At 50.0% G+C, this 26,266-nt stretch overlaps 1 protein-coding gene across 1 annotated transcript in view; it reads right to left on the bottom strand.

Annotated features, from left to right (window-relative positions):
• Positions 1–3,414: 3,414 nt before the first annotated feature.
• The window catches only part of CAMK1D (calcium/calmodulin dependent protein kinase ID), a 387,393-nt gene continuing 364,541 nt past the window's right edge, over positions 3,415–26,266 (bottom strand). The window contains exons 7-11 of the mRNA XM_052651024.1: positions 14,650–14,762; positions 12,910–12,988; positions 6,843–6,930; positions 5,791–5,908; positions 3,415–3,533 (exon numbers count right to left, since the gene is read on the bottom strand). Of these exons, the coding sequence (XP_052506984.1) occupies positions 3,415–3,533; positions 5,791–5,908; positions 6,843–6,930; positions 12,910–12,988; positions 14,650–14,762 (517 nt within the window). The remainder of the gene's footprint in view (positions 3,534–5,790; positions 5,909–6,842; positions 6,931–12,909; positions 12,989–14,649; positions 14,763–26,266) is intronic.

Here is a 26,266-nt window from a genome sequence, read left to right as displayed (position 1 = left end):
GTTTTGGGCCTTCATTCTAAAGGAGGGGGGTCTTCCTCTTCCATTCATAATCCGCCCAGATCTTCTGGACACCACGGGGGACAAGTGAACAGGATGAGATTGGAGCTGCAGGTAGACTGAGCGGGGGGACGTGTGTCACAGGCCTTTCACCAGCTCACGCTCCCTGAGTGCCAGACACTTGTCTGGTCAGCTCTAAGTCCGACTGCCCAGTTCCCTGGACGCTACGCTCAGAGCCAGCTGAAGGGCTGGGACTTGCTCAAAAGTCTGTCAGGGCACACTTGGGTGTACGCTCTGTTTCAGACAAACGCTAGCCTCCCTGATGGCCTCATGGATGAGATGAAAATCAGGGAAGTGAAGGAGAGACAGGCAGGCAGCTGAGGGCAAGACCATTCAAAGACACTCTTTCAAATAAGAATAACCCACTTGCTCTGAGGAGGTGAAGAGACCAAATTGGTGGGGGTGGGGGGTGTTGGAAGGAAGCCTGTGATGAAGTCCACGGTGCATCCTTAGCCTACCTACACGCACTGGCCTTGAGGGGATGGGCAAGCCGGGTGCCCCTATGAAAAGCTCAGCTTCTGTTGGTATAATCTGACATCAGTGAGGGTCCTAGGACTCTGCCACTCCACTTGGCAGGTGTACCAAAAGGCATATTCCGAGTTCTCTTCCTGTGTTGTAATCAAGTGTAAATAACACGGTTGAAAGAGAACCTCCATTTTTTAACCACTAAGGCTCTCTGAGCAGAGAAGCTTTTCCATGTGGGGCTTATTTTCTCCTCTTCCTAAAACAATGGGGAAAAAACCGGAGGCATCCAGACAGCAGAGATTCACCTGATGTCAAGTTCAACAGAGTCTACTTTTGGGCTGAAACAGTCACTATCTTCTTGCAGTTTGATACTGAGACCTGATGTCGCCAACCATGGCCAAGAGCTGACCCCAAATCACAAAGAGACACCTGCAACCTGCCTGTCTTTCAGCTCTTCTGCACTTTTCAGGTAGGACATATTTTCAAACTTCATTGCATAGAACATGCATCCCACACTTCAGCTTCAGAAAATAATTCACCACCAATAAATCTGGCTTCAGATACTGCTTTCCAACTGCAAATGATGTGTAGTGCACAGTTCAAGGAGCTGGTAACTATTTGGGCACACGTTCTAAGTATCAGATTCAGGCAAAGTATCACCCTTCCTCCATAACATCTAAGAACTTCTCCTCTTATACTGTAGGAACCTGGATCTTCCACTACATGTGTTAGTAAGCAACATTCTACTAAAGTTCTGGGAGACATGCCTCAGTTTTCTGATTCTGTTAATAATATTCATGCTACTGTCCTCCAAATGAGGCAATACTTGCTTCTTAACTGGGTCTTATGTCATTTTATAGACATTTCCAGACTTTTTACAAATTTTGAAGAGTAGCAGCTTGATTTCCACTCTGGATACACGTATGGCAGATGTCAAGTGGGATTCCTGTCAAGGGGCTGAGTGTCTGTGATGCAGGGGACATGGGGTGGACCAGATGCCTGTCTTTCCAGCTGCTCTTACACACAGCTGCACTGCTATCCTGAAGGAGGCAGAATGCAGCTGTTGAGCCTCATAACACTGTGTGTGTGTGTGTGTGTGCGTGCGCACGCGCTGAGGGGGCCATCACTGAACATTTGGCCTACACCCAGGCAAAGGTGTAGAAGTGACAAAGCCTGACCAACGGGATGCACTGAGTGTGACTCTCTGTGGGAGAAGAGCACGAGGACAAGGGGAGTCATGGGACCACCAAGAAGACGTGCAGGGGCCCACTGCGGCTCGAGGCCGACTGTGCGGATGCAGACTCGGGGCGTCGTGTGGGCACGAGGGCTGAGGGAGGGCTTCTGCATCTGGCACCACCCACTCGCTTCTTCATGACAGCATCTTGGAACGCTCGTGGAGAAGCGCTTTGTCCTGGGTTTCACACTGTGCTCGCTCTATCCTGCACACCCGTCCACCACATGGGTGAACAACTTGGCCCAGTTTTCCTGGGACACTGCTGGTTTGAAAGTCCTATATTCTGGGAAATCCTTCAGTCCTGGAAAACCTGGGACCACTGGGGACCCCACCCTCTCAGATCTTTGGTTTGGGGATTCCCTTCGTCAGAGGGATGGCTTTGCATGCCAGCTGGGCCTGGCTAGGGTGGTCTCTGGTTCTCACTGCAGTGTTCAGCGTCCCACTGGCCGGGCAGGTCACCTCTCCTCACCACCTCACATCAATGGGGTCTTTTCCAAGGTCATTGCCCTCTCTTCCCTTCTCTGGATCCTCACCCTCTAAGAACAGTGTAAACACTTGCAGAAACAACTGGTGTGAGCTGGAGGCTGTTTGCAGTTGTAAGATTAGAAATGCATTTTTAAAAAACAGAGAGATCAATTTTAAAACTGCATAGCTGGGCTTTCACATGCCACCCTCCTCATGAGAAAGGAGAGCTGTGTGAGAAATTTGCTCCAAATAAAATGGCATCGTGCTCTTTCTGTGCGGGAGGCTCTGAAATTTTTGCTGGGGGAGAGGGGTCATCTCCTTCATCACAAGTCTAGCCTTTCACCTTGGGGGAGCAGGCTTCTTCGCTTCTGACCGCCGATGGCCAGAAGCCCCAGGGTCTCGATTTGGAGAGGGCTTCGCTAGAGGAGCTGCCAGGCAAGGTTTTCTGCAGGTGCCCTCCCAGGGGCTCCCCAACTCCCAGGGAGGAAACAGGCCTGCAGCAAAGGTGAGTTATCTTCTCAGAGAACTGCCCCTCCAAGGAAGAAAGGGAGACAAGGAGAAGGAATTGAAGTAAAGTGCACTCTTCACCTTGGAGACAGATTCTCGAGCAATCCTCTATTAGAATTTTAAAAAATACTTTTAAATTCCCTTTGAAGGAAAAAGAAAATCTCTTAAAGGTTAACATAAAATTCTACTCCCGACAAGCAAAAGATACAGGTCATGGAAATAAGAAGTATAGCTTGAAAGGACACATTTCTTAAAAGGAAAAAAAAAAAAGAAAAACAAACCCTAATGCACAATATTTACCAATACTTAAATAATCCAGTTGAAACCTTTTTTTTGTCATGAATGAAAAAATACAACATAGACGGTTACCTCTACTGAGAAGAGCGGGAACGACAGGGCTTGGGGAGAGGAACTGAGAAAGTCCGTCCTGTTAGAGCTTTGCGAGATTCATATGTACAGCACCAGATCCTATTAAGTCAGCTCCCTTGAGTCAGTACAGTTTGTGAGAAATGAACACTTCAGAATTGCAGTATAAAATATGGCCATAAAAAAACTGCTGTCTTCCAGTCCTGTGCAGGGAGGCGCACCATGCAAGGTGGGATCACTCTGGAGTGGCTGGTGGCGCTGGTGACCCCCGGGGGCCCCCTTCCCTGGCCTGGCCCCCCGGGCCCCACCTCCGGGGCCAGTCACTTGCTTCCAGAGTGCACTGTCGTCACAGTGGTGGGCCTCGGTCTCCGATCCGCTCCCACTCCTGAGACCCCGGACGAAGAGGACATGAAACTACAGAGCGTGGAGGGTGTCAGACCTGCAGGGGGTCAGCGGACACAGGAAGTTCAAAGCTTTAGAAGAATGTACTCACTCCCTCTTCCCACTGCAAGGGTTTGTTGGGGTGGGGGGACAAACTTTGAGGTCCTTGATTCTAAACTTTTATCTACCCACAGGAAAACATCTGCAAAGATCCCAAGTCTTCTTAGGGACTCATCTTCCCTCCTTGCTTCCACATAGCAATGATAACCGTGTTGTATTTGGATACATCATGGTTTAGCTACCATAACAGGATGGCTTCCATTTACTGAGCATTTACTACATACTAGGCATCAGGCTAGGTATTAAACACATGTGTGTGCGTGTGTGTGTGCGTGCGTGCGTGCTAAGCTGCTTCAGTCATGCCTGACTCTTTGAGACCTATGGACTATAGCCCGCTAGGCTCCTCTGTCCATGGGATTCTCTGGGCAAGAATACTGGAGTGGGTTGCCATGCCCTCCTCCAGAGGATCTTCCTGACCCAGGGAATGAACCCGCATCTTTTATGTCTCTTGCATTGGCAGGTGGGTTCTTTGCCACAAGCACTGCCTGGGAAGCCCGGGAAGTCCTCATAAGAACTGTTTATTTCTTATAACAGTGCTGGGAAAGCAGGGATTTTAAGAGCGAATAAAGAATGACCCCAGCTTGGTGTGTGCTCTGGACTTTTGGCTAAGAAGCATCTGTGATCCAGGGCACACTGACCTAGTCCTGCGTGCATCGCAGTCCCCCAGTCTAGAACAATTCCTGACATGCTGCACCTCCACCGTTCCCCAGGGAGATGCTGGCATCAGAAATGTCCTGTGTGGGATGATCTTAGGTGTGGCAGTGTACCACCCACCCTTGCCACCACGAACTCATGAGCGCAAACACATGGATGCCGTAAAGTAAGTGACGACGATGGCTTTGCTGTCAGAGCCACTGCCTGAATCTTCAAATAGACAATAGATTGTAGGGTTTCCTTTGACTGGAAGGTAGAAAGGATTTGTGCTGAAACGTAAACTGGGCCTAAAGCAGTGTGCAACTGTGTCAGGAAATGCTCAGTGGAGGTTTCCTGGGAGAACTTAAAGGCTGGACATTCAGAAATGAGATGCGAGGATTATTTAAAGATGAAGGGAATCGTTTTTTGAGGAAGGAAGTGTCATGCCAAGGGTGAGACCAAGCTGAAGGGTTTCAATGAAGGAAATTCTGCAGTGCAGATGAGAGCTTCCCTGGTGGCTCAGAGGGAAAGAATCCGCCTGCCCGTTCAGGACACACCTGAGTCAGGAAGATCCCCTGGAGAAGGAAATGGCAACCCACACCAGTATTTCTGCCTGGGAAATCCCATGGACAGAAGAACCTGGCAGACTACAGTCTATGGGGTCACCAAAGATTTGAACATGACTTAGTGACTTAACAACAACAAGAGGTGCAGATGAGCCCATGGAAAAGCCTAGAGATTAAGGTGAACGTGTAGAGCGGGGATTGGGAGAGGAAAGGAAAACAAGGAGGGTGTGCGTGTGTCCTCGGCCATGTATTGCTCCACACAAACGTGGAGAATGAAACATTAGTGTGGGCTGGCCAAAACTCTGGTTGAGGTGTTCTGTAACATATCATGGAAAAACCTGAACCAACTTTTTGGCCAACCTAATATCATTACTCTGATTGCAAAGCCAACACACTTCAAATAAATTAGGCCAAATGATCATCCAATAATGCAGTTTAAAAGTCAGTGAGACCCAGGCTGTCATGAGTCTCTCATTGGTCCCTAAGGGTGACGCCCAACGAGGAGCAAGTCAGATCATAAGGAGATGTATCAGGAAGTGCTGGCTTCCGTTCACACATGGCTGGGTGGGACTTGAGCCACTGATTTCTCATCTCGACGTGGAAATACTAGGACTTAGGGTTACACAGATATTAAATAATTAAAATTTTAAACTATTTTGAAAAACAGTGTCCTGGAGTTGTCGGGAGTGCTAATGAATCGAGTATTAACTGCCTGACACACGGTAAAGTGAAAGTGTTAGTCGCTTAGCCAGGTCCACCCCATGGTCTGTCCATGGAATTCTCCAGGCAAGAATACTGGAGTGGGTAGCCATTTCTTTCTCCAGGGGATCTTCCCGGCCCAGGGATCGAACCAGGGTCTCCTGCATTGCAGGCAGACTTTTTACCATCTGAATTAGCAGGGAAGCCTGACACAGCAGGTACTCAGAGTCCCCTTTTCTCCCTACCAGATCTGTCTCAAACACCAGTTGGAAGGTTCTGTTTTTGCTACATACGCACAATCTTTTTGGCTGGCCAGACTGAGGCTGCTCGAAACACTTGCATTTGAACTGTCCAGGCTGCTGCCAAGATGCAGTTTTCTCATATGTCTCACGACGGCCGTGGCATTAAACGCTTGCTGGAATTTCAGAAAGAGGAAAAGCAGACAAAATATTTCAGCTAATTAGGAAAGCCTCAGGCTGTCTCCTATCATTTCTCTTGTAACCCGCAGCAGTTTAACTTCTGAAAGCGTTCTCACGATCCTCTAGAAAGGAAACTTACATTGCCGCTTCCTCCAAAAGTACATTCATCCTTTGACCCTCTCTCCCCTCATCAAAATACATTTTGGAGATGAAGAGAATATTTTTCTTCTGACATAATAACGTAAACTATAGAATAAATGTAAACCAATTCTCTCCATAATTTAGAAGTGACTTCTAGAATGAAAAGCATGTTGTAATAATGCAGTACCTTAACATCGTATTTTTAAGAGTTTTCATTTCTGATTATTGGTGTTTTTGCCCTAAATAACAGCATTTCCTGTGAATAAAGTAATTCAATGGAATTATTATCTGCATAGTGTCCACTTGTTGGCTCTCATGGAAAAATAGCCAGCTCTTAATTACCCATGCTTATGAGGACACAGGCTAATGGTTTAAGTCCATCACATTTTTACTGGAATGTAGTGATAAGTTCAATTGAGATTTCCTGTTTCTCCTTTCCATTTTTATATTACTTTTTAATAAGAGTCAATTCCTTAAAGTTCCAGCAAAGTGAAGAAAGACAACAGGGATTTCTTAGGAAACTGCAAATGAGGAAGCACTGGCAATATTGCTGTTTCTGGATCTCAGAAGGAAGATATTAAATCATATACTTTATCCTTCTCACACCTCGATGCTCTCTTCGAGTCTTAATCTTTACTACTTAAAATCAGCACCATTATTTGGGTGAGGTTCTGGGAATTTTCATCAGACCTCCTGGGTGAGAACAACCTTTAGAAAGAAGCAGCCCTCCAGCCATAGGGCAGGTCTGAGTGGTCAAGTTCACCGGGAATGCAGGAAATGAGCACTTACTCTCCACTTGCTTTTGGCGAAGTTCTTTCGGATCTGGGCGCTGACCGACTCGTGGATGTTTTTGCTGAGGGCTGTGTCACCAGCGATCCTGAAACCAAGGCAAAGATGCTTCTTCAGAAGGGTTTTGTAGGCGGCGGGGTGGCGGGGGGGTGTGGGCTCTGACACGGGGTCCCATGCTTTCTTGGCGAAGCCATGTCCTGTCCCCTTTGCAGGTTTGCCAAGGGGGTGGCTTGTACCCCCACGGCTCTGGTTGCAATGTTCACAGTCCACCACCACCGCACTCCGAGCCCCGACCCACCTCCTCTCCGCACCCCTCCAGGCTCGGGCAGCACCGTCATGGTAGACCGCTCTGCCTGGCTTCCCCGTCTCCCCTTGTCACCGCCATCCCTGCAGCTTCAGAGTCCACATGGACCACACAGCCTGGGCTCAGCTCCCCTCCCTTTCCCCCAGCTTTCTACCTGCTAGGCCTCACCCCTGAGGCTGCAAGCAGGTCCGCCACCTGGTCTGACCTCCCAGCTTCCTCCCACCGGCCCCTCTCCCTGGCATCACCAGAGCCTCTGGTCCACGGACCACTCGCCGTCCCGGGCCTACCGCTCCATTCTGACTCTATCCCGGCTAAGCTAAGTTCTGCCATGTTCCACTCTTGCTCCCACCCTCGGGGCCCCTTATCTGCTCTGTCCTCAGTGACAGGACCCCAGTCTCAGCTCAGCCCTGATTGGCACACCTTCTCCTGCATTTCCTTGAGAAGTCCTCAGAACTGCAAGGACCACAGCCCCCTAGATCCCACTGGGTCCCTGACATCACTGGGCAATCTTGATGTCATTCCTGCTTGACCTTGGCTTTCTATTACAGGGAAGAAAGGCAGGCTTGGTCTTTGCCTCCTACCCTCGGAGTCCCGCTCATCCTATCACTTCCTCCCTCTGTTTTGCCATCCCTCTCCTCCCTTTCTTCCCTAATTCCCTCCTCCCCTGACCCCAATCTGTTCTTGCGCCTCCCTCTTTTCTCTGGGCCTGCAGACTCCAGTCTCACTGATGGCCCGGGGGTCTCTCCAGCCCATCCCTCTCCCTCACATCCTTCTCCACCTCCACACCACCCTCACTCGACATTCGATCCCCACCCCCATTCTCTGGCAATCTCACAGGAAACTGTTTTGTTTATTCTTTTCTGGGCTTGAATCCACCCATCTTCCCTTTCTCTCAGCACCAAACTATTCAATTTTAAGCTGACTTCTGATGCTTCAGAAATAATTTCTTGGATTTCGGAAAAGTTAAGGGGTAGACAGATGCCGGGGACACTGACCATCCTTTCTGGCTGGAAGGTGACCTGTGGGTGAGGGAGTTGGCCGGGTCTCAGACTCATATAGCCCGGGATACAGGCCAGCCTGGACACAGACTGCTGTGTCCATTCACTTCAGGACATGAAATGAAGAAACCGCTGCTGTATGAAATACACATTCCCACCACCAGCCTCTCCCACTAGAACTGAAAACATGGCTGGTGCACTCTGGAAGGGAAGTCTGTCTCAGGCTGGGTCTAAGTTTAGAATACAGTCTCATATCCCAGCTCAGCGCAAGGCCCCCTCAGTAGACTCCTCTGGTTTTCCCAGCAGGGCCGAAAATACACAACTCAGACGACGCTCAGAAATGAACCTCAGCCAGCGAGGTTTCCATTTCCTTTTCACTTTTTTTTTTTTTTTTAAGTGAAGTATAGTCCCCAAGGACTGTGGCCTGCCAGGCTGCTCTGTCCATGGGATTCTCCAGGCAAGAATACTAGAGTGGGTTACCATTCCCTTCTCCAGGAGATCTTCCCAACCCAGGGATCGAACTCAGGTCTCCTGCATTGCAGGTGGATTTTTCTTACCATTTGAGCCACCAGGGAGGCCCTAGGTTTCCATTTCCAACAACTGTCAATAGCCCCCTTTCCCCAGACACACATCAGTGAAGAGAAATATCTGAATGAACAAACCCGAGGAAGCAGACATGTCATGAAGCCTCTTCTCCTGGAGGGCTCATGCGCTTCCTCATGCGCTTCCTCCTGCGCCTCTTGTAACAGCTACATCCTCAGAAAAGAACACCAATTCCACCTGTCGGTGGCCAACTCTTTCTTGGAAACCTGGGGGCAGATGTGGCTGGAAAGACAGAACTCCTCGGACTAAGCACTGCTGCAAGGCAGAGTTCCCTCCAAACCAAACAGGCTGGGGTGGGGGTGAGGGGGGGGGCGGTGTCAGAGAGACGCCCTTCCCTGTGGGTGAGCCCAGATGAGAGCGGAAGAAAATGCAAACCTTCGGTTGTTCTGGCAAAGTCCTGTGCTCACTTCCCAAAGTGCCCAGGCGTGCTGCCACTGGCGAAGGACCCAGCAGGACAGACAGTGGCCCAGAGGCCCCTGTTAAACACCCGGCTTGGAGGTGAAGCCAGCCACCTTGGCTCATGACAGCTCATGACCACCTTGCTCAAACAGGCATCACTCCCAGCAGCCAGGAAGCTCCCAAGGCTAACGTGGGATGCTCAGCGCTCCCAGCTTTAGCATTGTTCACCGGCAAAACCAGAGGCACAGCATCTTAGAACTAGAAGGGAGCTGGGATGTCACCTCGACTGTCCTAGGAACTGAACAACACCTCAGATACAGAAGAATTTCCTGATGCTTCTGTGCACACATGTGAAGCTACAGGCACCTCTATTTCACCCGGGTCCCCGACTCTCTCTTGCTTCCCAGCTCTCGCCTCTAGACTAACTGGAGATGGCGTTTACATCAGTCATGCTCTGTCAGGCCTGCCTGGCTCTTTCTCACCACACACAGGTCATCAAACTCCTCTCCTCACCTTCTGGTGCTGTGATACTTTGTATACAGTCTATTCTGGGCTTCCCAGGTGGTTCAATGATAAAGAATCCACCTGCCAGTGCAGGAGACACAGGTTCAATCCCTGGGTCGGAAAGATCCCCTGGAGAAGGAAATGCAACCCGCTCCAGTATTCTTGGGACTTCCCTGGTGGCTCAGATGGTAAAGCGTCTGCCTACAATGCGAGAGACCCGGGTTCAGTCCCTGGGTCAGAAAGATATCCTGGAGAAGGAAATGGCAACCCACTCCAGTATTCTTGCCTGGAAAATCCCATGGACAGAGGAGCCTGGTAGGTTACACTCTCCATGGGGTCGCAAAGAGTCAGACACGACAGAGCAACTTCACTTTCACTTTCCATTATTCTTGCCTGAGATATCCCATGGACAGAGGAGCCTGGCAGGCTATAGTCCACGGGGTTGCGAAGCAGTCAGACACGACAGTCTGTTCTATTAGTACCTACATAGCTCTGATTGTGCGTTTTTCTAACCACTTGCTCAAGACAGGCTTGGTGATGCCTAGTGTGTCTCCCAGACCCCTGGGATCCTTCCCAGTTCCTGCAGTTACTGCAGCTCAGCTGCTTGAAGCCCCGGGGAAGGGAGGGGTCTCCATGAACACTGAGGAGAGCTTCAGATACCCGCTGGCTGGGCCAACACAACGTCCCCTCAGGAGGGCAAACTCCTGTTGCCCTGGGGACTGGCTGAGTGTCACCTGGGGTCACCTGGAGTCACCTGCTGACCCCCAGGATCATCACTGTGGTTTGCTTGTCACTGAAACTGGAGGCAGAGGCTCAAAACAATCCAAATGAAGTAAACAAACCTCATCAAGGTGCTTCCCTGTCACTGGGACTGGATTCCCATCCTGCTCTTTAGCCATCAGCCAGCACTCAGTTGGCTCCTGACTGTCCATCACTTAGAGGAAGGCAAGGCCTCCTGTGTGGGGCTGGGGAACATATGCTGAGATGGGCTGACTGCCCTCTGCAAGGACAGCTTGGAAAGGAGCCCTGTCCTGCCTGGAGGGGTCTGTTTTGGGCTAAGGGGAGGCCCTGCCCTAGCCAAGCCAACCGGCCTTGGCTCAGTTGGATGAGCAAGTGCAGAGTAAGAGATGATGCTCTCCGGGTGTCATCCATGAACTGGGACCATGGTTTCCAGAATGGGGATGCTGGTAATGCCACGTCTCACATCCTGCAAGCTCTCAGTTGAATCCGTGTTTTCAAGTTGCCTTGGCAGCTTTACATATGAGAAACAGGTATATTGTAAATGCAGGCAAGCGGGGTGTTTCTAGAATGCTTGAGTCAAACCATCTGTCTTTGCCATTTCCTGACACTTGACTTTCTGGGAATTCTGAAATGCGTAGTAAGAATTACAAAACATGGGGGAAAATCCCCACCTCTGAAGTAAGGAGGCATTTATTTGTGCAGCTCACATGCCAACACATCTCAATGTGACCCAGGCTGACGACCCTGAAGTCATCTCAGACTTGATCTCTTTCCTGAGCTCCAGACTCATTCTGCAAAGCACCCACCAGAATAGACCGGCATCAAGATGACACAGCACCCTTGTTCTCTTTCACTCCAGCCCACCTGTTCCCCCAGCACAGCATCCTCCCAGCCCCTTGAACTGGACAATCTGGAATAACCTCACTGTTTCCACAGGTCAGAGCAGGACCCGTAGCCTCCCCACCCCTGGCCTGTCTTCACCCTCTCCCTGCATTCCCAGGACACTAGGCAGACCACCTCCACCCTCCTGGGGCCAGCCCTCTCCACATGACTGCTCTGCCCCTCCTGGCCCCTCCCATGCCTAGTCCCCAGTCCTGCTGCCAGGCTGAGGTTTTGAAAATGCAAATTTGATCACTCAGCTTAAAACCTGTCTGGGGTCCCCACTGCCCCAAAGCAAAAGAATTCCAATAGACTGGAGATTATTAGGTACTCTTCTTCACATGAATTATCTCATTTTCTCCCTTAAAAATCCCTCTAGGATACATTCCACTGTTATTTCCCATCTCAGAGCCACAGGTGAGGTCCAAAGTTTAAAGAGCTGGCTCACATAGCACAGCCCGAGTCCAGGACTGGGGTCCACTGGGCCCAGCTGGAGCTCACCCCAGAACCTGCTGGGTCTCTCCTTTCCAAGCTCGTCTCTCAGTTCTCCCCGTCCACTCTCACTAAATGCTGCAGCTTCATGGATGGGTGTACAGTGTAAGCCCCCAGGCCCAGCCCAGGAGGCTCATGCAGCCTGGAATCCCTGCCCCACCCTAGGTGGCCTGATGACAGCTCTTTCATAGCACAAAGCGGGCATCTCTGTGAAGTCCTGCTTGATTCTCAGCCCTGCCTTGCCCCTCTGCCAACACCAACAGTCTGCATATTGTACTGGCTGTTTTACTATTCCTGGTGTTTGTCTAAAGAAGGAGGCTCATGATGCTTTAATAAGAAGAGCTTAATGATGCATTTGCTATGTGCCAGATGTGCTAAACCCTCTGTGTGTGCACGTGATCTCAGACACTGCTTACATTGACCCCCAAAACTAGGTACCATCATCCTCACTTGAAAGATGAGAAAATTAAGGCTCAGAGAAGTATAAACCCAAAGTCACCAGGTTCAACCCTAGTAAGTGGCACAGAAACAAGGTGGCTTCAGGCTTCCCTGGTGGCTCAGAGGTTAAAGCGTCTGCCTCCAATGTGGGAGACCCGGGTTCGATCCCTGGGTTAGGAAGATCCCCTGGAGAAGGAAATGGTAAACCACTCCAGTATTCTTGCCTGGAGAATCCCATGGACGGAGAAGCCTGGTAGGCTACAGTCCATGGGGTTGCAGAGAGTCGGACACAACTGAGCAACTTCACTTTCAGGGAACCACAGGAAATGTAGTCCAGGATGTCGTAAACTATCAATTCATCCCACTGGAGGCATCGAAACACTAACTTGAAAAGCATCTTAAAAGAAAAAGAACATATAACCTCAATCCACTTACTGGCTGAGTAATAAGCTCAAGAAATAAAACTCCGCTCTTAAAGCCTCCTTGGGGGATTACCTTCAATAAAAACGAGCCTAAAATATCTCACATAAGGTGAAAAAGCTACAGCTATTTCTTGTACATCTGTCATTAGTGCCTTCAGAGACCGAGTCTTCCAAGGTTGGGTGCGGAAAGGAAGAAAGCGGCTGGCCCGACGGGACGCCAAGCCTCACCCGTGGTTTTCACAGTGGAGACCCAGCCGACTGGCCCCTCGAGTGGGTGCTGTTCTTACCATGGGTGCCGAGCTGCCTGCTCGCAGGTGTATCTTTTATTCGGATCTTTCTCCATCAGGTTCCGAATGAAGTCTTTTGCTGTTCGAAGAGAAGGCGCAAGGAGAGAAATCAGTGTGTGCCTGAGATGCGACAGTAAGATGCCAGTGGGTCTTTGGGAGTATCCAGGGCACCATGACAAACAGGAGACCAGCCTTCCACAGCCACTAGGGACCTGGGACAAAAGGCAGGCGGTACCCGTGTTTGGGGAAAAGAGAAGCTGAGATCTGAGGTTCTGAGTGGTGAGGCAGTGAACGAGGAGGTGCTGAGCCTGGCCTGGGACCCGCCTTCCTGGCTCTGGGTCCCTTCCCGCTGGCAGGCAGCTAGTGGCACCCGTGGCCCAGGGAAAAGATGAACAATCCCTGTCACCAGGCGCCTCTCACTCAGCTCACCGCTGCCTCAGGGAGCTGTTTTGTTGACGCCTTCTCCATGTTAAGACATCACTGATTCAACAAAATTGCCCAAGCACCCACTAGGCTCCCCAGGGCTTGGGCCAGCCCTGCGGCTGCAGACACACAGCCCGCCAGAAGCACCCCCTGCAGCCCCCGTGGATGATGACAAACAGGCAGCAGGAAATCATGAGGAGGAGGTGTGCCCTGGTGGCGAGGAGGAACTGCTTGGAGGCCCAGGAGTGGGTGTGGCCAGGGCAGGACGCTGATCACACGGGGGTGGGGGAGGGGCTGGGTCCCAGAACTGGGGGATGACACGTGCCCGGGGGGAAATCTGTCACCTCGCGGGCCCAGCAGCTCACTGCCCGCAGGACTGGACTTCTGGGGGACAGCTGTGCCCTTCCCAGCTCAGAAGTAAACCGGTCCCCATGCGGCTCTTTCCTGAAGAACCACAGCCCCATCCCAGGTTTTAGGAGACTGAGGAAGAAAGCAGGGCATTTCCAGTTAGGAGGAAACAATGCAAGTAACACAGTGTGATATTTGGATAGGTGGTTCGTTGTTTCATTGGATCCTTATGCCACCTGTCAGAGTGGGGGGCGTAGTGTCACCATCCTCATCTGTTGGGAAGGAAGGTGAAGTTAGAGACGTTTGATCTGCTCTTGTGGGCCTTGGGTTTGATCTTTCTCCCTGAGCGGGAAATGGTGAACTTCCCTGGGAATGTTTCCTGTGGCACAGTAGCTGAGATGCAGGCTCTGGCTTGAAGGTATGGGTTCAAGCCCCAGCTCTGTCACTTACTATCTGTGTGGCTTCAGTCAGGTTATTTCACCTTCTGGGGTCTCAGTTTCCTTATCTGTCAAATGGGGCTAACAGGACTCCCTACCTGACAGGTTGTCCTGTCCTGAGGACTGGGTGAGCTAGCACACATCTGGAGCTTACGGTTCTTTGCACACAGTAAACGCTCAATAAACATGAGCTAACATTGTCTCCTGGAGTTTAGGAGTTTGAGTAAACTCCGGAAGGTGGTGAAGGACAGGGAAGCGTGGCATGCTGCGGTCCATGGGGTCGCAAACAGTCGGACACGACTGAGCGAGTAAACAACAGCAAACACCATCTCACTGCAGAGCACCCAGAGCAGCGTATGGCTGAGCAGGGCAGGAGTGAGTCCCCGCCCCAGTCTGGCTGGGGCACATGGCCCAAGCCTCTCCCTGCTCACAAGTCAATTCAAAGTGTTAGCTCAGCACCATTCTGAGCCGTCAGGGCCTGTCGGAGATGCAGGTGGTCTGGGTGTAGGGGTCCGTGAGCCATGAGACCTACCAGAGTCGGAGATGTCATCCCAGTAGGGGGAGTCAAACTCATATTCCGCCTTGAGGATCTGCTCAAAGAGCTTGGAGTCATTTTCATCATAGAAAGGAGGGTAGCCGCAGAGCCTGGAAGACAAGAAGGCGTGAGGATCTGAACCGGCAAGCTCCACGTGGTGGCTCGACGTCCAGCCTGGAGGAAGAGCTGTCTTCGCTCGAGTGCAGAAACTTGCACTGCGTGTGCTGCAGACACAATCTCAGCCAAGAATCCAAACCTTCTGCGGGTTCACGTGGCACAGAAGTAAAACTGATTTCTCAGGCAGCAAAAAGGGTTAACCCAGGTGGTGACAGAGGATGAACATGTACACTGAGCTCATCTTAAACGTTTCTGATCTTACTCCCTATGATATCATCCCCAGTAGAAAACAGGTTAAGGAAACAAACAGAAGGTATGTTCGGTGTACTCTATAGAGAGCTTCCCTGGTGACTCAGCAGTAAAGAATCTGCCTTCAATGAAGGAGATGTAGGTTCAATTCCTGGGTTGGAAACGTCCCTTAGAGGAGGGTATGCCAACCCACTCCAGTATTCTTGCCTGGAAATCTCATGGACAGAAGAGCCTGGCGGGCTACAGTCCATAGGACTGCAAAAGAGCCAGAAGTGACTTAGGGACTAAAATGACAACAAATACATTTTAGAACCTTCCAGGTTCACTTTATTTAATCACAGCAAAATAGGGAAATTTTACAAACCTGAGTAACCAAGTGGCCCCCAAATGCACAGTTTCACCCTGCCACATCCAACCTGGGTATCTGAAAGGTTGCAATTTCTCCCATTAACATGTAATAAGCAGAAGCTGACATAAGTTATAATACCATAACCTTTTCCCCAATGAACCCTTAAAATTGAATTTTCAAAGATAATCTAGGTCCAGTGGTTAGGACTTGGAGCTTTCACTACAGCAGGCCTGGGTTCCATTCCTGTTCAGGGAACTGAGATCCCACAAGTTGTGAGGGGCAGGCAGTCAAAAAAAAAAATTATTTAGGATGTTGGTAGAGAAAACTTCTAGTTCTGGAGGTACTGACAGTCACAATAGCAACTTGTGCCATGAAACTGTGGGTTCTCCCACCCAGGTCTGCTACCAGCTCTGACGTGACCTTCACCACTAATAGGCCAGTGATACATTTTTCTGGACCAAGATGTCCTCATCTAAACACAAAGAGGCCAGACTGGAAAATTCCTAACATTCTTGTTGGCTTTATGATGCTGTGGCTCTGTGCTGCTTTCCCCCAATTTGTTTGGCTGGCTGTGCTTGCGTGCATTCTAAGTTGCTTCAGTCATGTTAGACTCTTTGCGGTCACGTTAGACTCTTTGCAACCCCATGGAATACAGCCCGCCAGGCTCCCCTGTCCATGGGATTCTCCAGGCAAGAATACTGGAGTCAGTTTCCACTGGCCTCCTCCAGGAGATCTTCCTGACCCAGGGATTGAACCCTTGTCTCTGGCATCTCCTGCATTGGCAGGTGGGTTCTTTACTGCTAGAGCCACCTTGAAGCCCTTGACTGGCTGGGAGACCGAGGGAAAGATCTGGTGCATGCTTGAGGCCTGGGGGCGGGAGGGAGGGACGGGGGCAGACAGGCCCTGGTTGGGACTGGACATCGGAAAGGGGTGAGATTTAGGCTGTGACTGTGATGGACAGAGCAGAGGGCAAGGCTGGATTCCAGAAGGCCAGGCAAAGCTGGATGGCACAGAACTTGGTTCCGGGCCTGAGACAACCCCCAGGGTGGCAGCAGCCACCGTGAGAGAGTCCTGCCCCCAGACGAGCCCGGAATCTTCCCACGCAGCCCAGTGTTGTTCAAAGTACAGCTACAGCCGAGAGACCAGTTTAATGAGAACAAGGGAACAGGCATCAACAGGCTCCAGGCCTTTGAGGGATTGAGGCTGTTGGCACGTAAGAAATTTAAGAAAGGTCCAAAACACAACTTTCAGGACATTTTTTCAGCTGCTCCTGCACTCTGCACAGCCTCGCTGCCTCTGCTGTATAGGGGAAGGGCTGACGACACTTTTAAATGCTGTGAGACATTCTGTGGGCCGATAAGATTCAAAACCATCTCTCCCTACAGGGTTGGTTTAGGGGCTAGGAGCCTGGAAAATTTCATTTTTAAAGATTTGCTGCTTTTGGCGAAATGAGTGAGAGCCAGTGCTTCTGAAACCACGAAGCCCATATTTCACTTCCCAGGAAAGCCTGGGGCTGAGAGACAGACGCAGAAATGCTTCCCATAACGAGGATTCAGGGTAAATGAAATGTGCATATTAGGAAACGCAGACAGAGCGAAATGTTAGTTCATCCTGGAAAACAGCGAACTTGTAGATACGTGAGGTTTCTGTTTGTTAACAACAGAGTGTGTTTTATTTTACAGTTCGGCTTTCAAGGGAAAAAAAAATCTCTAAGAAAATTTCAAGAAAGATTTATTCTTCATGTGGCAATCTTCTTAAAGTAATCTGATTTCTTCTGGTTTTAGCTCTTTTGGGGAGGGGAAACACAAAATACTGTTTGTGTTTCGGTACTGAGGATGGAGGGCTTCTCTGATAGCTCAGTTGGTAAAGAATCCACGTGCGATGCAGGAGACCCCAGTTCGATTCCTGGGTCAGGAAAATCCCATGCAGAAGGGATAGGCTACCTACTCCAGTATTCTTGGGCTTTTCTGGTGGCTCAGCTGGTAAAGAATCCGCCTGCAATGTGGGAGACCTGGGTTCAATTCCTGGGTTGGCAAGATCCCCTGGAGAAGGGAAAGGTTACCCACTCCAGTATTCTGGCCTAGAGAATTCCATGGACTAAAATAAAATAGTCCATGGGGTCGCAAAGAGTCGGACACAACTGAGCGGCTTTCACTTTCACTGAGAATGGAAAGAAAGGAAACGGATGGAGCTTGAGGACTAACTTAAAATTAGGAAAGAAGGTTTTAAAACAGGGATTGAAACAGAATGGAAGGGCAAGGAGAGGTTGTAAAATCTTCCTTAGACCTAGAAATTTCACAGGGCTCCCAGGCAAGGCTATTTCTTGAGTGGTTTGTGTGGCAGGTTCAGTTAGCAGAAATGACAACTCTGAGATGTTTCTATCTCCATATTCAGGATGCTGACTTCCACAGTCCTGGGCCTGCCCATTTGCAGGTTTTGTTTTCATCTCTGTGTTCACATTTTACATATCAAACCAGCTAAATAATCTACAAATTGATAGGTTCTCAAAGACGACAAAGCCATTCCCAATTGTTCTCGGCTAAGAAGCCCGTGGTTCAGAGTAACATCTGAACTTGCCCACGACAGATGGTCCCCCCAGTGCCAGCAACCCGGCTCCACCAGCTCCCCACTCATGTCCATTCCAGCCTCGGAGGGCCATTCAGGGAGCATGCTTACCCCTCCCGCCTTCCCTCTGCTGCTCCGTCTGTCGTCTCATCTCCTCTGGCACACGTACACAGCTGTACGCTGGGCTCTAGTATAGCCTCAGCCGAACGCTTATTCGGGGTCAAAAGTCATACCATGCGCTTTGCTCTATTCTCTCACTTAAACCTCACTCCCCCAGGAGGGGTGCATCTCTGACAGCCTGCCTGGACCTGCAGAGCCACCCTCCACTCCGCTCCGTCCCCGGGAGGCTGGCCTGTATGGAGGGTTGCTGAGGGCTGAATTCTCTGACATCTGCTGGGGGGTCAGCCAGCAGGGACCCCAGGGGAGATGGGGGGGATGGAGGAGGGCAGGGCAGGGCGATGCCCTGGCCCCTTCCACCTGAGACTCAGGCTGGTTACAACACTGAGCCAAGGGCCGTGCTGCTCCCAGGGAGGGGGCTCTACCAGGCTCTCCCTTGGGCGGGCTAACTGCTTCCTCCCTCCCTGATCACTGAGGGTCTGGGTGCAATTATGGCTCAGCTGCCATCAGTCTCAAGGTCACGGTGCTATTCCTGTGGTCCCTTCACACCAGAGCCCTGTATACAGTCCCTTGTATAATTCTCATGTTAAAGGCAGAGAAGCTAAATTGCAGCGAAGTTGGGACACGAGCCCTGTCTGTCTGATTCCGGGTCTGTGTTCTTAACTGTCTTGCTTGTTCACTAAAGGGAAGGAGGCTTGAGAACTGAACCTTAGGTTTCAGTCTTGACTTTGAATTCTCTCTGCAGGCCCTTTTCTTTGCCCACTGGCCCCTTCAACTGCAAATAGAGCCCAGCCACTGGACCCGACTTCCCCTTTCCCAGACACTGGGTCTAGCTGCTAAGACGCTTAGCAGGGTTGGTTTGCAGTCCACAGAGCACTTTTTATTTCTGGGCCAAAGTGAAGGTCTGCACTCTAGCTGGGCTGCCCTCCCCTGGCCTGTTCCAACTGGCACATCCCAGCTAGGGTGTTACTAGGAAGACCCAGTCCTCTGCTGCCGGGCAGTGTGGGTGCCCTGCTCAGTGTCCCGTGGCAGCGCACAGAGCTCTGTCATGACCCTTCCTATACGGCACACTGCCCTGACCTCCACACCCCCCTCAAGGCAGGACCATGTCTCATATTTTGCTTTCTTCTTGGACTTCCAGTGCCCAGCTCAGGGTCTACCTGTGGCAGTTCCTGGGTCAATGTTTGGAGGAGCAAACATGCTTTTGAAGAGGGGGTTCCACTGCTGGCTGCTGAGCCCTCTGGCTGGGCTCTGAAATAGAGACAAGGTTGAAGGAAGCACGCAGGAGCACCCACTGGAGCACAGCCCAGGGCGCCGTCACGGTCCTCACTCACCCTGACTCCTCCCTCCTGCACACCACCCTCCCGGAAGGTGGGAAAACAGCAAAGCTCGGTGCCACTGACGGACGTTCCAGAAGAACCCAGTGAGCAAGGCCAGGTGCTGGGAGCAACCTGGCCTCTGTCTGTAGAGAGAATGCATTGGGTTACCTAAAATGCCACTACCGTTTTGTGGACAAGTCTCATGGAGGAAGTTTTCCATGAAGAGGGCTGTTAACATGAATGAAAGTGAAAATTACCCACGGCCAACCATGGCTGGTCCAGCAAGGCACCGTTATTCTTGGAAAATGAAATGGTGTGATAGTGTTAGAGCTTCCACTGAGTGGTCCTGAGACTTGACTGCATTAATTGTGCTAAATTAAGGGATGTTCCACCTCCTCCTTTGGACAATATCAGGGTCCCTACAAAAATGGATGCCTGCTGAAAAGACTTCCAGATAACAATCAGTTGTTACCTCTTTCCCCTTTTATGTAACTTTACTGTCATGATTCACTGCAGCCTTCTAACTTCTTGCATATCTCTTAGACCTGATTTAAGGTTCTGCTTTTCCTTATTGACTTTTGGTTTGAGAGACAGATACAGAGAAGACAGGAAGGAGCCGGTATCAGAAGTAGTGACAGGCAATGAGTTATTACATTTACACCTGTTAGGATGGTTATTATCAACAAAAAAATAATAAAAGTTAACTAGCGTTAGGATGTGGAGAAAATGGAACCCTTGCGCACTGTTGGTGAGAATGCAAAATGGTGCAGCCACTATGGAAAATGATATGGATGTTCTCCAAATATTAAAAATGGAACCACCACATGATCCAGGAATCCTTCTTCTGGATATATTCCCAAAGGAGAAGACATCAGTGCCATGAAGAGTTATATGGGCTCCTGTGTTCACTGTAGCCAAGATGTGAAAACAATCTGTGTCCACTGATGGATAAACGGATAAAGGTGGCTCAGTGGTAAAGAATCCACCTGCCAAGTGGGAGACATGGATTTGATCCCTGGGTCAGGAAGATCCCCTGGAGAAGGAAATGGCAACCCACTCCAGTACTCTTGCCTGGAAAATTCCAAGGACAGAGGAGCCTACAGGCTACATGAACAGGCTACAGTTCATGGGGTCGAAAAAGAATCAGACAGGACTTAGTGACTTAGCACAGAGAGCAAGGGAGCATGTGAGCAACTGCCTTTGTAGCTGTGCAGAGGATGGGTGCGAGGCAGGAAGGTAAGTCAGCCGCTGTGAGCAGACAAGGAAGGACCGGAGGCACAGGCGGTGGTAGCAGTGGGGGAATGGATTCCAAAAGGAGTCCGGAGGGAAAAACAGGAAGATGAGGTGATTAGCTATGGAGAAAGGGAAGGCCAGGATGCCTCTCTGGTCTCCAGTGTGGACCACGGGGGCTGCGTCAACCACGGTGGAGAACAGAGGAGAAGGGACCAGCGACAGCCCCAACGTGTCACCACAGCATCTGGCAACTCCAACCTCTCTTTTTAATAGACACAGCCCTCCTCGGGGAAGCAGCTCTGGACAGCTGTGTTCTTACAGTTAGGAGATCAACACCTAATGTCCTACCCCAGCCTGTCTTCTAGAAAGACAGGCCCATCAGTGGGAGAGAGGGATGAAGAAAAGTGAACTCGAGTCTTTGCTGAATCAAACAAACCCCAATAAGGTCACATCCGGTAGCCCTGGTTCAGTGCTTGGCTCCCCTGCACTGCTGTAGGGGGTACAGAGGATAGCAAAGCTGCTGTCCAGACCCTGGAGCTCAGGGCTGGGCAGAAGTTCCGGCCTGGCTCTCTTACCCAGAGTAGCTGGGAAAGCAAGTAACACATACAAGCAAACCTGAGCACCTGAAATGTGCCTCCTGGGCTTCCCTGGTGGCTCAGCTGGTAAAGAATCCACCTGCAATGAGGGAGACCTGGGTCGATCCCTGGGTTGGGAAGATGCCCTGGAGGAGGGCATGGCAACCCACTCCGGTATTCTTGCTTGGAGAATCTCCATGGACAGAGGAGCCTGGTGGGCTACAGGCCATGGGGTTGCAGAGTCGGACATGACTGAGCGACTAACACACACACAGCACAAGTGCCCAAACATACTGCAAATATTCTACATAAAAAGCCTCTGAGTGCAGCAGTCCACACTGACAACTGAGTCATCATCTGGAAACAGCAACCCGGAACGTGCCCTTTAGTCTAACTGGAGGAAGAGCGTGAAGATGAAGAGGTGGGTGACTTTGCAAGTCCTGTCCCCTGAGGGCTGACTTTGCTTTCAGAGGCATTTTGTGGTGCGGCTTCCTCAGCCTGGGATTCAGAGAGATAAAAGACACAGATTCAAATTCTGGCTCCAACAAGGCCTGGTGGAGTGACTTTGGGGAAATTATGTATTGTTTCTAAGTCTCAAGTTCTTCTGTAAAATGATGAAAATAGGACCCACATTATAAGAGATATTATAACATATATCACATACATTGTATAATAATTTATATTACATATAATGCACAGATAGATGAACAGATGGATACAAGTAAAATATATAACATAGGAGTGCCCATCACTTCGCAATCATTAAATGCCAGCTCCCCCCGTCTTCTCTCCCCTTGTCTCTTTTCTATCCCACCAGCTCCATCTAACTTTTCAGCTTCCCTCTGCTGAAACATTGTGCAGTGAGGCCCCACTCACCACCAGGAAGACCCAAGGGTGTGGGAGAGAGGAACAGATGAGTCCGAAGGGACTCAGTCCAGTGTCCTACCCTCTAAACATGGAAACAGAGCAACATAATTAAAAATTTTGTACCAAGTCTCAGAATCATTCATGACTGACTGTACATCCTGACCTCAGCTTCTACACTGCTCTGGAAGGGAAGGATAGAGAAACCACCTCTAGCCATGATGTTATGTGATGGATGCACGGACAGGATGTTCTGGAGACCTGCTTTTCAACCTTGATCTTTGAGGATGGGTATTTCCAAGCATTTTACCAAGGAGTCCTCAATTCTAGGAAATTGCTCAAGCTTCCCTGAGAACAATTCCTCAAAGGCATATTAGTGAAGAAAGTATTTTTGTGCATTGATGCTTTCAAACTGTGGTGCTCGAGCAGACTCTTGAGAGCTCCTTGGACAGCAAGGAGATCAAACCAGTCAATCCTATAAAAAATCAATCTTGAATATTCACTGGAAGGACTGATGCTGAAGCTCCAATACTTTGGCTACCTGATTCGAACAGTGAACTCTTTAGAAAAGACCCTAATGCTGGTAAGGACTGAAGGCAGGAGGGGAAGGGAACGACAGACAAGATGCTTGGATGGCATCACTGACTCAATGGACACGAGTTGAGCAAATTCCAGCAGACAGTGAAGGACGGGGAAGCCTGGCATGCTGCAGTCCATGGGGTCCCAAAGGGTTCGACATCACTTAGCGACTGAGCAACAACAGAGCAACTGGGCGAGACAACCAACGTCTACGCCTATCACAAACCAGAGGAACTGAGTAGGGCCAACCCAGGCCCAGCGGGGCTCTGCAAAACGCTTGAAAACTCAGTCAAACCTGGGCTTTCCTCCTCGGGATAGTAGAGTCTGCGGGATGTGTGACAACCACTGGGCAGCCACCAGCTGGCCCTTCGTTTTGGCTGTCTGTGAGACTCAGCAAGTGTTTACTGGCTGAATGTCTGGAACACATACTGAGCAATCTGAGTTCTGTTCCTCTTACTCTGGTTAATAGGGCATATTTTTTAAAATAATAAAATAAAGCGAAGCTTTTTAAGCTGTCAAATCTCTGTTGCTTAGCTGCAAAGCTCCCTTAGCAAAATAGATTTCAGCACATTATTCGGATTTGTAGACCAGAATGACCAGTGAGACCTGAATGTTTACAAAGATGTACTGCAATTACTTCAGCAACTAGAGATTTGCTTATGTGCATGCCAGAGCTTCCTCCTCGCAAACCTGAAAGGGACAAGGGAAGGTTCACATATTAGAACCATGTGCAGGCTGACTTCAGCAAGGCACCGCTGGTGAAATGCAATGGCCAAATGTCCCGTTACCCCTGAGATTTGGTTAATACTTTGAAAGCTGAGAAGGTGGAAGCCGATCCGGGAAAGTTCTAGAGGAGGGAAAAAAAGGGACAATAGAGGGGAGATGGGACACACATCCCTTAGAAAGTTTATATATAATCAGAGCTGAAGTCCAAGAGTTGGGCAGGAGGGGAAGAAGGACAAACGCTCTTCCCCAAGCGTGAGAAATTGGCAGCATACTCCATTCGGAGTGAAATAGTTACCAATAATAATAATAATAATAAAATAAAACTTGTCCACAGTAAAGAGTTGGGCTGGACAAGACATTGTCCAAAGCTGTGCTATGATCCAGGGACCTACTTCCAAATGTGTAACTTTTCAATTCTTGCATCAGCCTAAAGGACAGCATCCCCAGGAAGTCTAGGCGGTGAGCACACAGGGGAAACACATCTGAGGGAGGTTCAGACAAACCCACTTTCAACTCAGCCTCTACTGACAGTGGATTGGAGGTGGGGAAGGGGTGATCAGAGGAGGATAAGTGAGGGGAGCTTCCAACAGCCAGGAAAGTTGTGTTAGAAGAAACACAGCGAAACTTTCAGCAGCTAGAATTAGTTCTCACAAGTGATGAATTTGCACCAATTAGTGCAGACATCCAGGCTGGAGGTGATTAACAGGAGCGCTAACTGATGAGTCTGAACCCCGGGCAGATTGCCAACTCCACCTGTGCATCTTGTGGGGTTTTTGCTCCCTGTCTCCCTCCTCCATCCCCTCGTCTTCCTTCTCTCTCAAGTTCTGCTTGGTAAGCAGTTACGAATCTGTGCATATAACAGCCGCACTTGGGAAATGTCTTGTACGTCCATCCTGTTGGCCTTGGCTTTTGATTGCACTTTTTGCTTGTCCCTGGCCTCCAACAGCTCTCTCACAAGGCACTTTCAAAAAAATTTTTACTTTTTGGCTGTGCCATGTGGCATGCAGGCTCTCAGTTCTCAGACCAGGGATGGAACCCATGTCCTCTGAACTGGAAGCGTGGAGTCTTAACCCCTGAACCTCCAGAGAAGTTCCCACAAGGCACTTGTGAGGATGACTCGAAATTGCTTCCACCCTCAGAGGCTCATCCTCGGACGTGCACTGTGAGAGCACAGCAAGCCTATCGGAAGCTGCGGTGTGGTCTTGTGAGCAGCCCCGGCGCACCTGTACCTGCCATTGAGTCACGGGCTCCTGGTCCCTCCTCTGAACCACCTCCATGGTCGTTCCAGACTTGCTGGTGTGAACTGGTATCTCTCCTCTTCCCACCTCCATCTCTTCTCTTCCTGGTCAGAAACCCAGCTCAGACTAAGAGGTCTGAACTCACGACTCTTATTATTACGGCTCCTAGCGAGCCGGCCACTTTCCTCTCTGTGCGCCTTTTGGTTTTCTAACCAAAAGAAAACCTGTACCACCTGCCTCCAGCCTCCATGCTGGCACACTCCATTCCAGAGTGTAAACCTTTTAAAACATAATAAAAGCCTAGTTTGATTCTTTCGTTCACTCGGTGTGGTGCTAGACAAATGAAACATCCTGATATTCAGAGATTTTACTTTCCCCATCGCTAAGTATTGGTGACACATAAGTTTCAAAGCTGGATCAACTCTTCCAAGTTTTATTTTAAAAATTACGTCTCAAATTGAATGAGCCATCTTTTATCCAACACAGTAAGCACATCATATCCTTAGATAATTGGGTCTTAGATAATTAACCATTTCCCCTGCCTGACAACCTGGTGGATACTTGAAGACAATCCTTCCAAGTCCAGATCACTGTACGCCACTCTCGGGGAGCCTTCCTCAAGGCTTGGGCAGGGTCCACATCTCTTCCAGCAGCTCCTGCCACCCATCTTAGGGACAGGCAGCAAGACCAGATTGTAAGTTATCTGTTGACTGCCTGTTGCCTCTGGCAGACAGGAAGCGCCTGTGTGGCCAGGGCGGTAATGAATCCATTTCAGCAGCCATGCCATATTGCCCAACAAGTATTAGTTTCAATAAATGTTAGTTAAGTGAGCAAATGTCAATCCCCTGCCTTCCATCCTCCAGGCTAAATATCCTGAAGCATTTAGATGCTACTTAAATGACAGTCTCCAGGAGACGACGCTTACATGAAGTAAGCGAGCAGAGGGAGTGAAATGCTTTTTCATTTGTCCTGAAGCCACACTGTGGCAAAGGAGACATTCCCTTCCTGCTTCTCCCGCTGGGCGTCCTTTCTACCTTGTTGTTGTTTAGTCACTAACTTGTGTCCAACTCTTTGTGACCCCACAGACTGTAGCCTGTCAGGCTCCTCTGTCCATGGGATTTCCCAGGCAAGATACTGGGGTAGGCTGCCATTTCCTTCTCCAGGGGATCTTCCCGATCCAGGGATCGAACCTGCATCTCCTGCGTTGCAGGCAGATTCTTTACTGCTGAGCCAATGGGGAAGCGCCCCCCCCCCCCCCCACCCGCTTCTACCTGGGCCTTTGCAGAGACAAAGGCACAGATGGGGTAAACTTCACCTTCCCCAAAGTCACTGGCAGGAAATTGCTCCCACCACTGTGGAAAATGGAGCTTCTCTTGACCTCAGTGGTACTGTTTGTAAATTTCCTCCATCACCCTGTGCATATCCCTGCACCCACTTCTTGAAACCAGAGAGTATTTTATGCTTGGTTCTTTCCTAAGGGTTAGAGGTGAACCACGGAGAAGGCAATGGCACTCCACTCCAGTACTCTTGCCTGGAAAGCCTCATGGACGGAGGAGCCTGGTAGGCTGCAGTCCACGGGGTCGCTAAGAGTCGGCACGACTGAGCGACTTCACTTTCACTTTTCACTTTTATACACTGGAGAAGGAAATGGCAACCCACTCCAGTGTTCTTGCCTGGAGAATC

Source organism: Budorcas taxicolor, chromosome 13 (genome assembly GCF_023091745.1).
Source record: "Budorcas taxicolor isolate Tak-1 chromosome 13, Takin1.1, whole genome shotgun sequence".
NCBI classification, from domain to species: domain Eukaryota; kingdom Metazoa; phylum Chordata; class Mammalia; order Artiodactyla; family Bovidae; genus Budorcas; species Budorcas taxicolor.
This window is presented reverse-complemented; position numbering and strand designations above follow the sequence as displayed.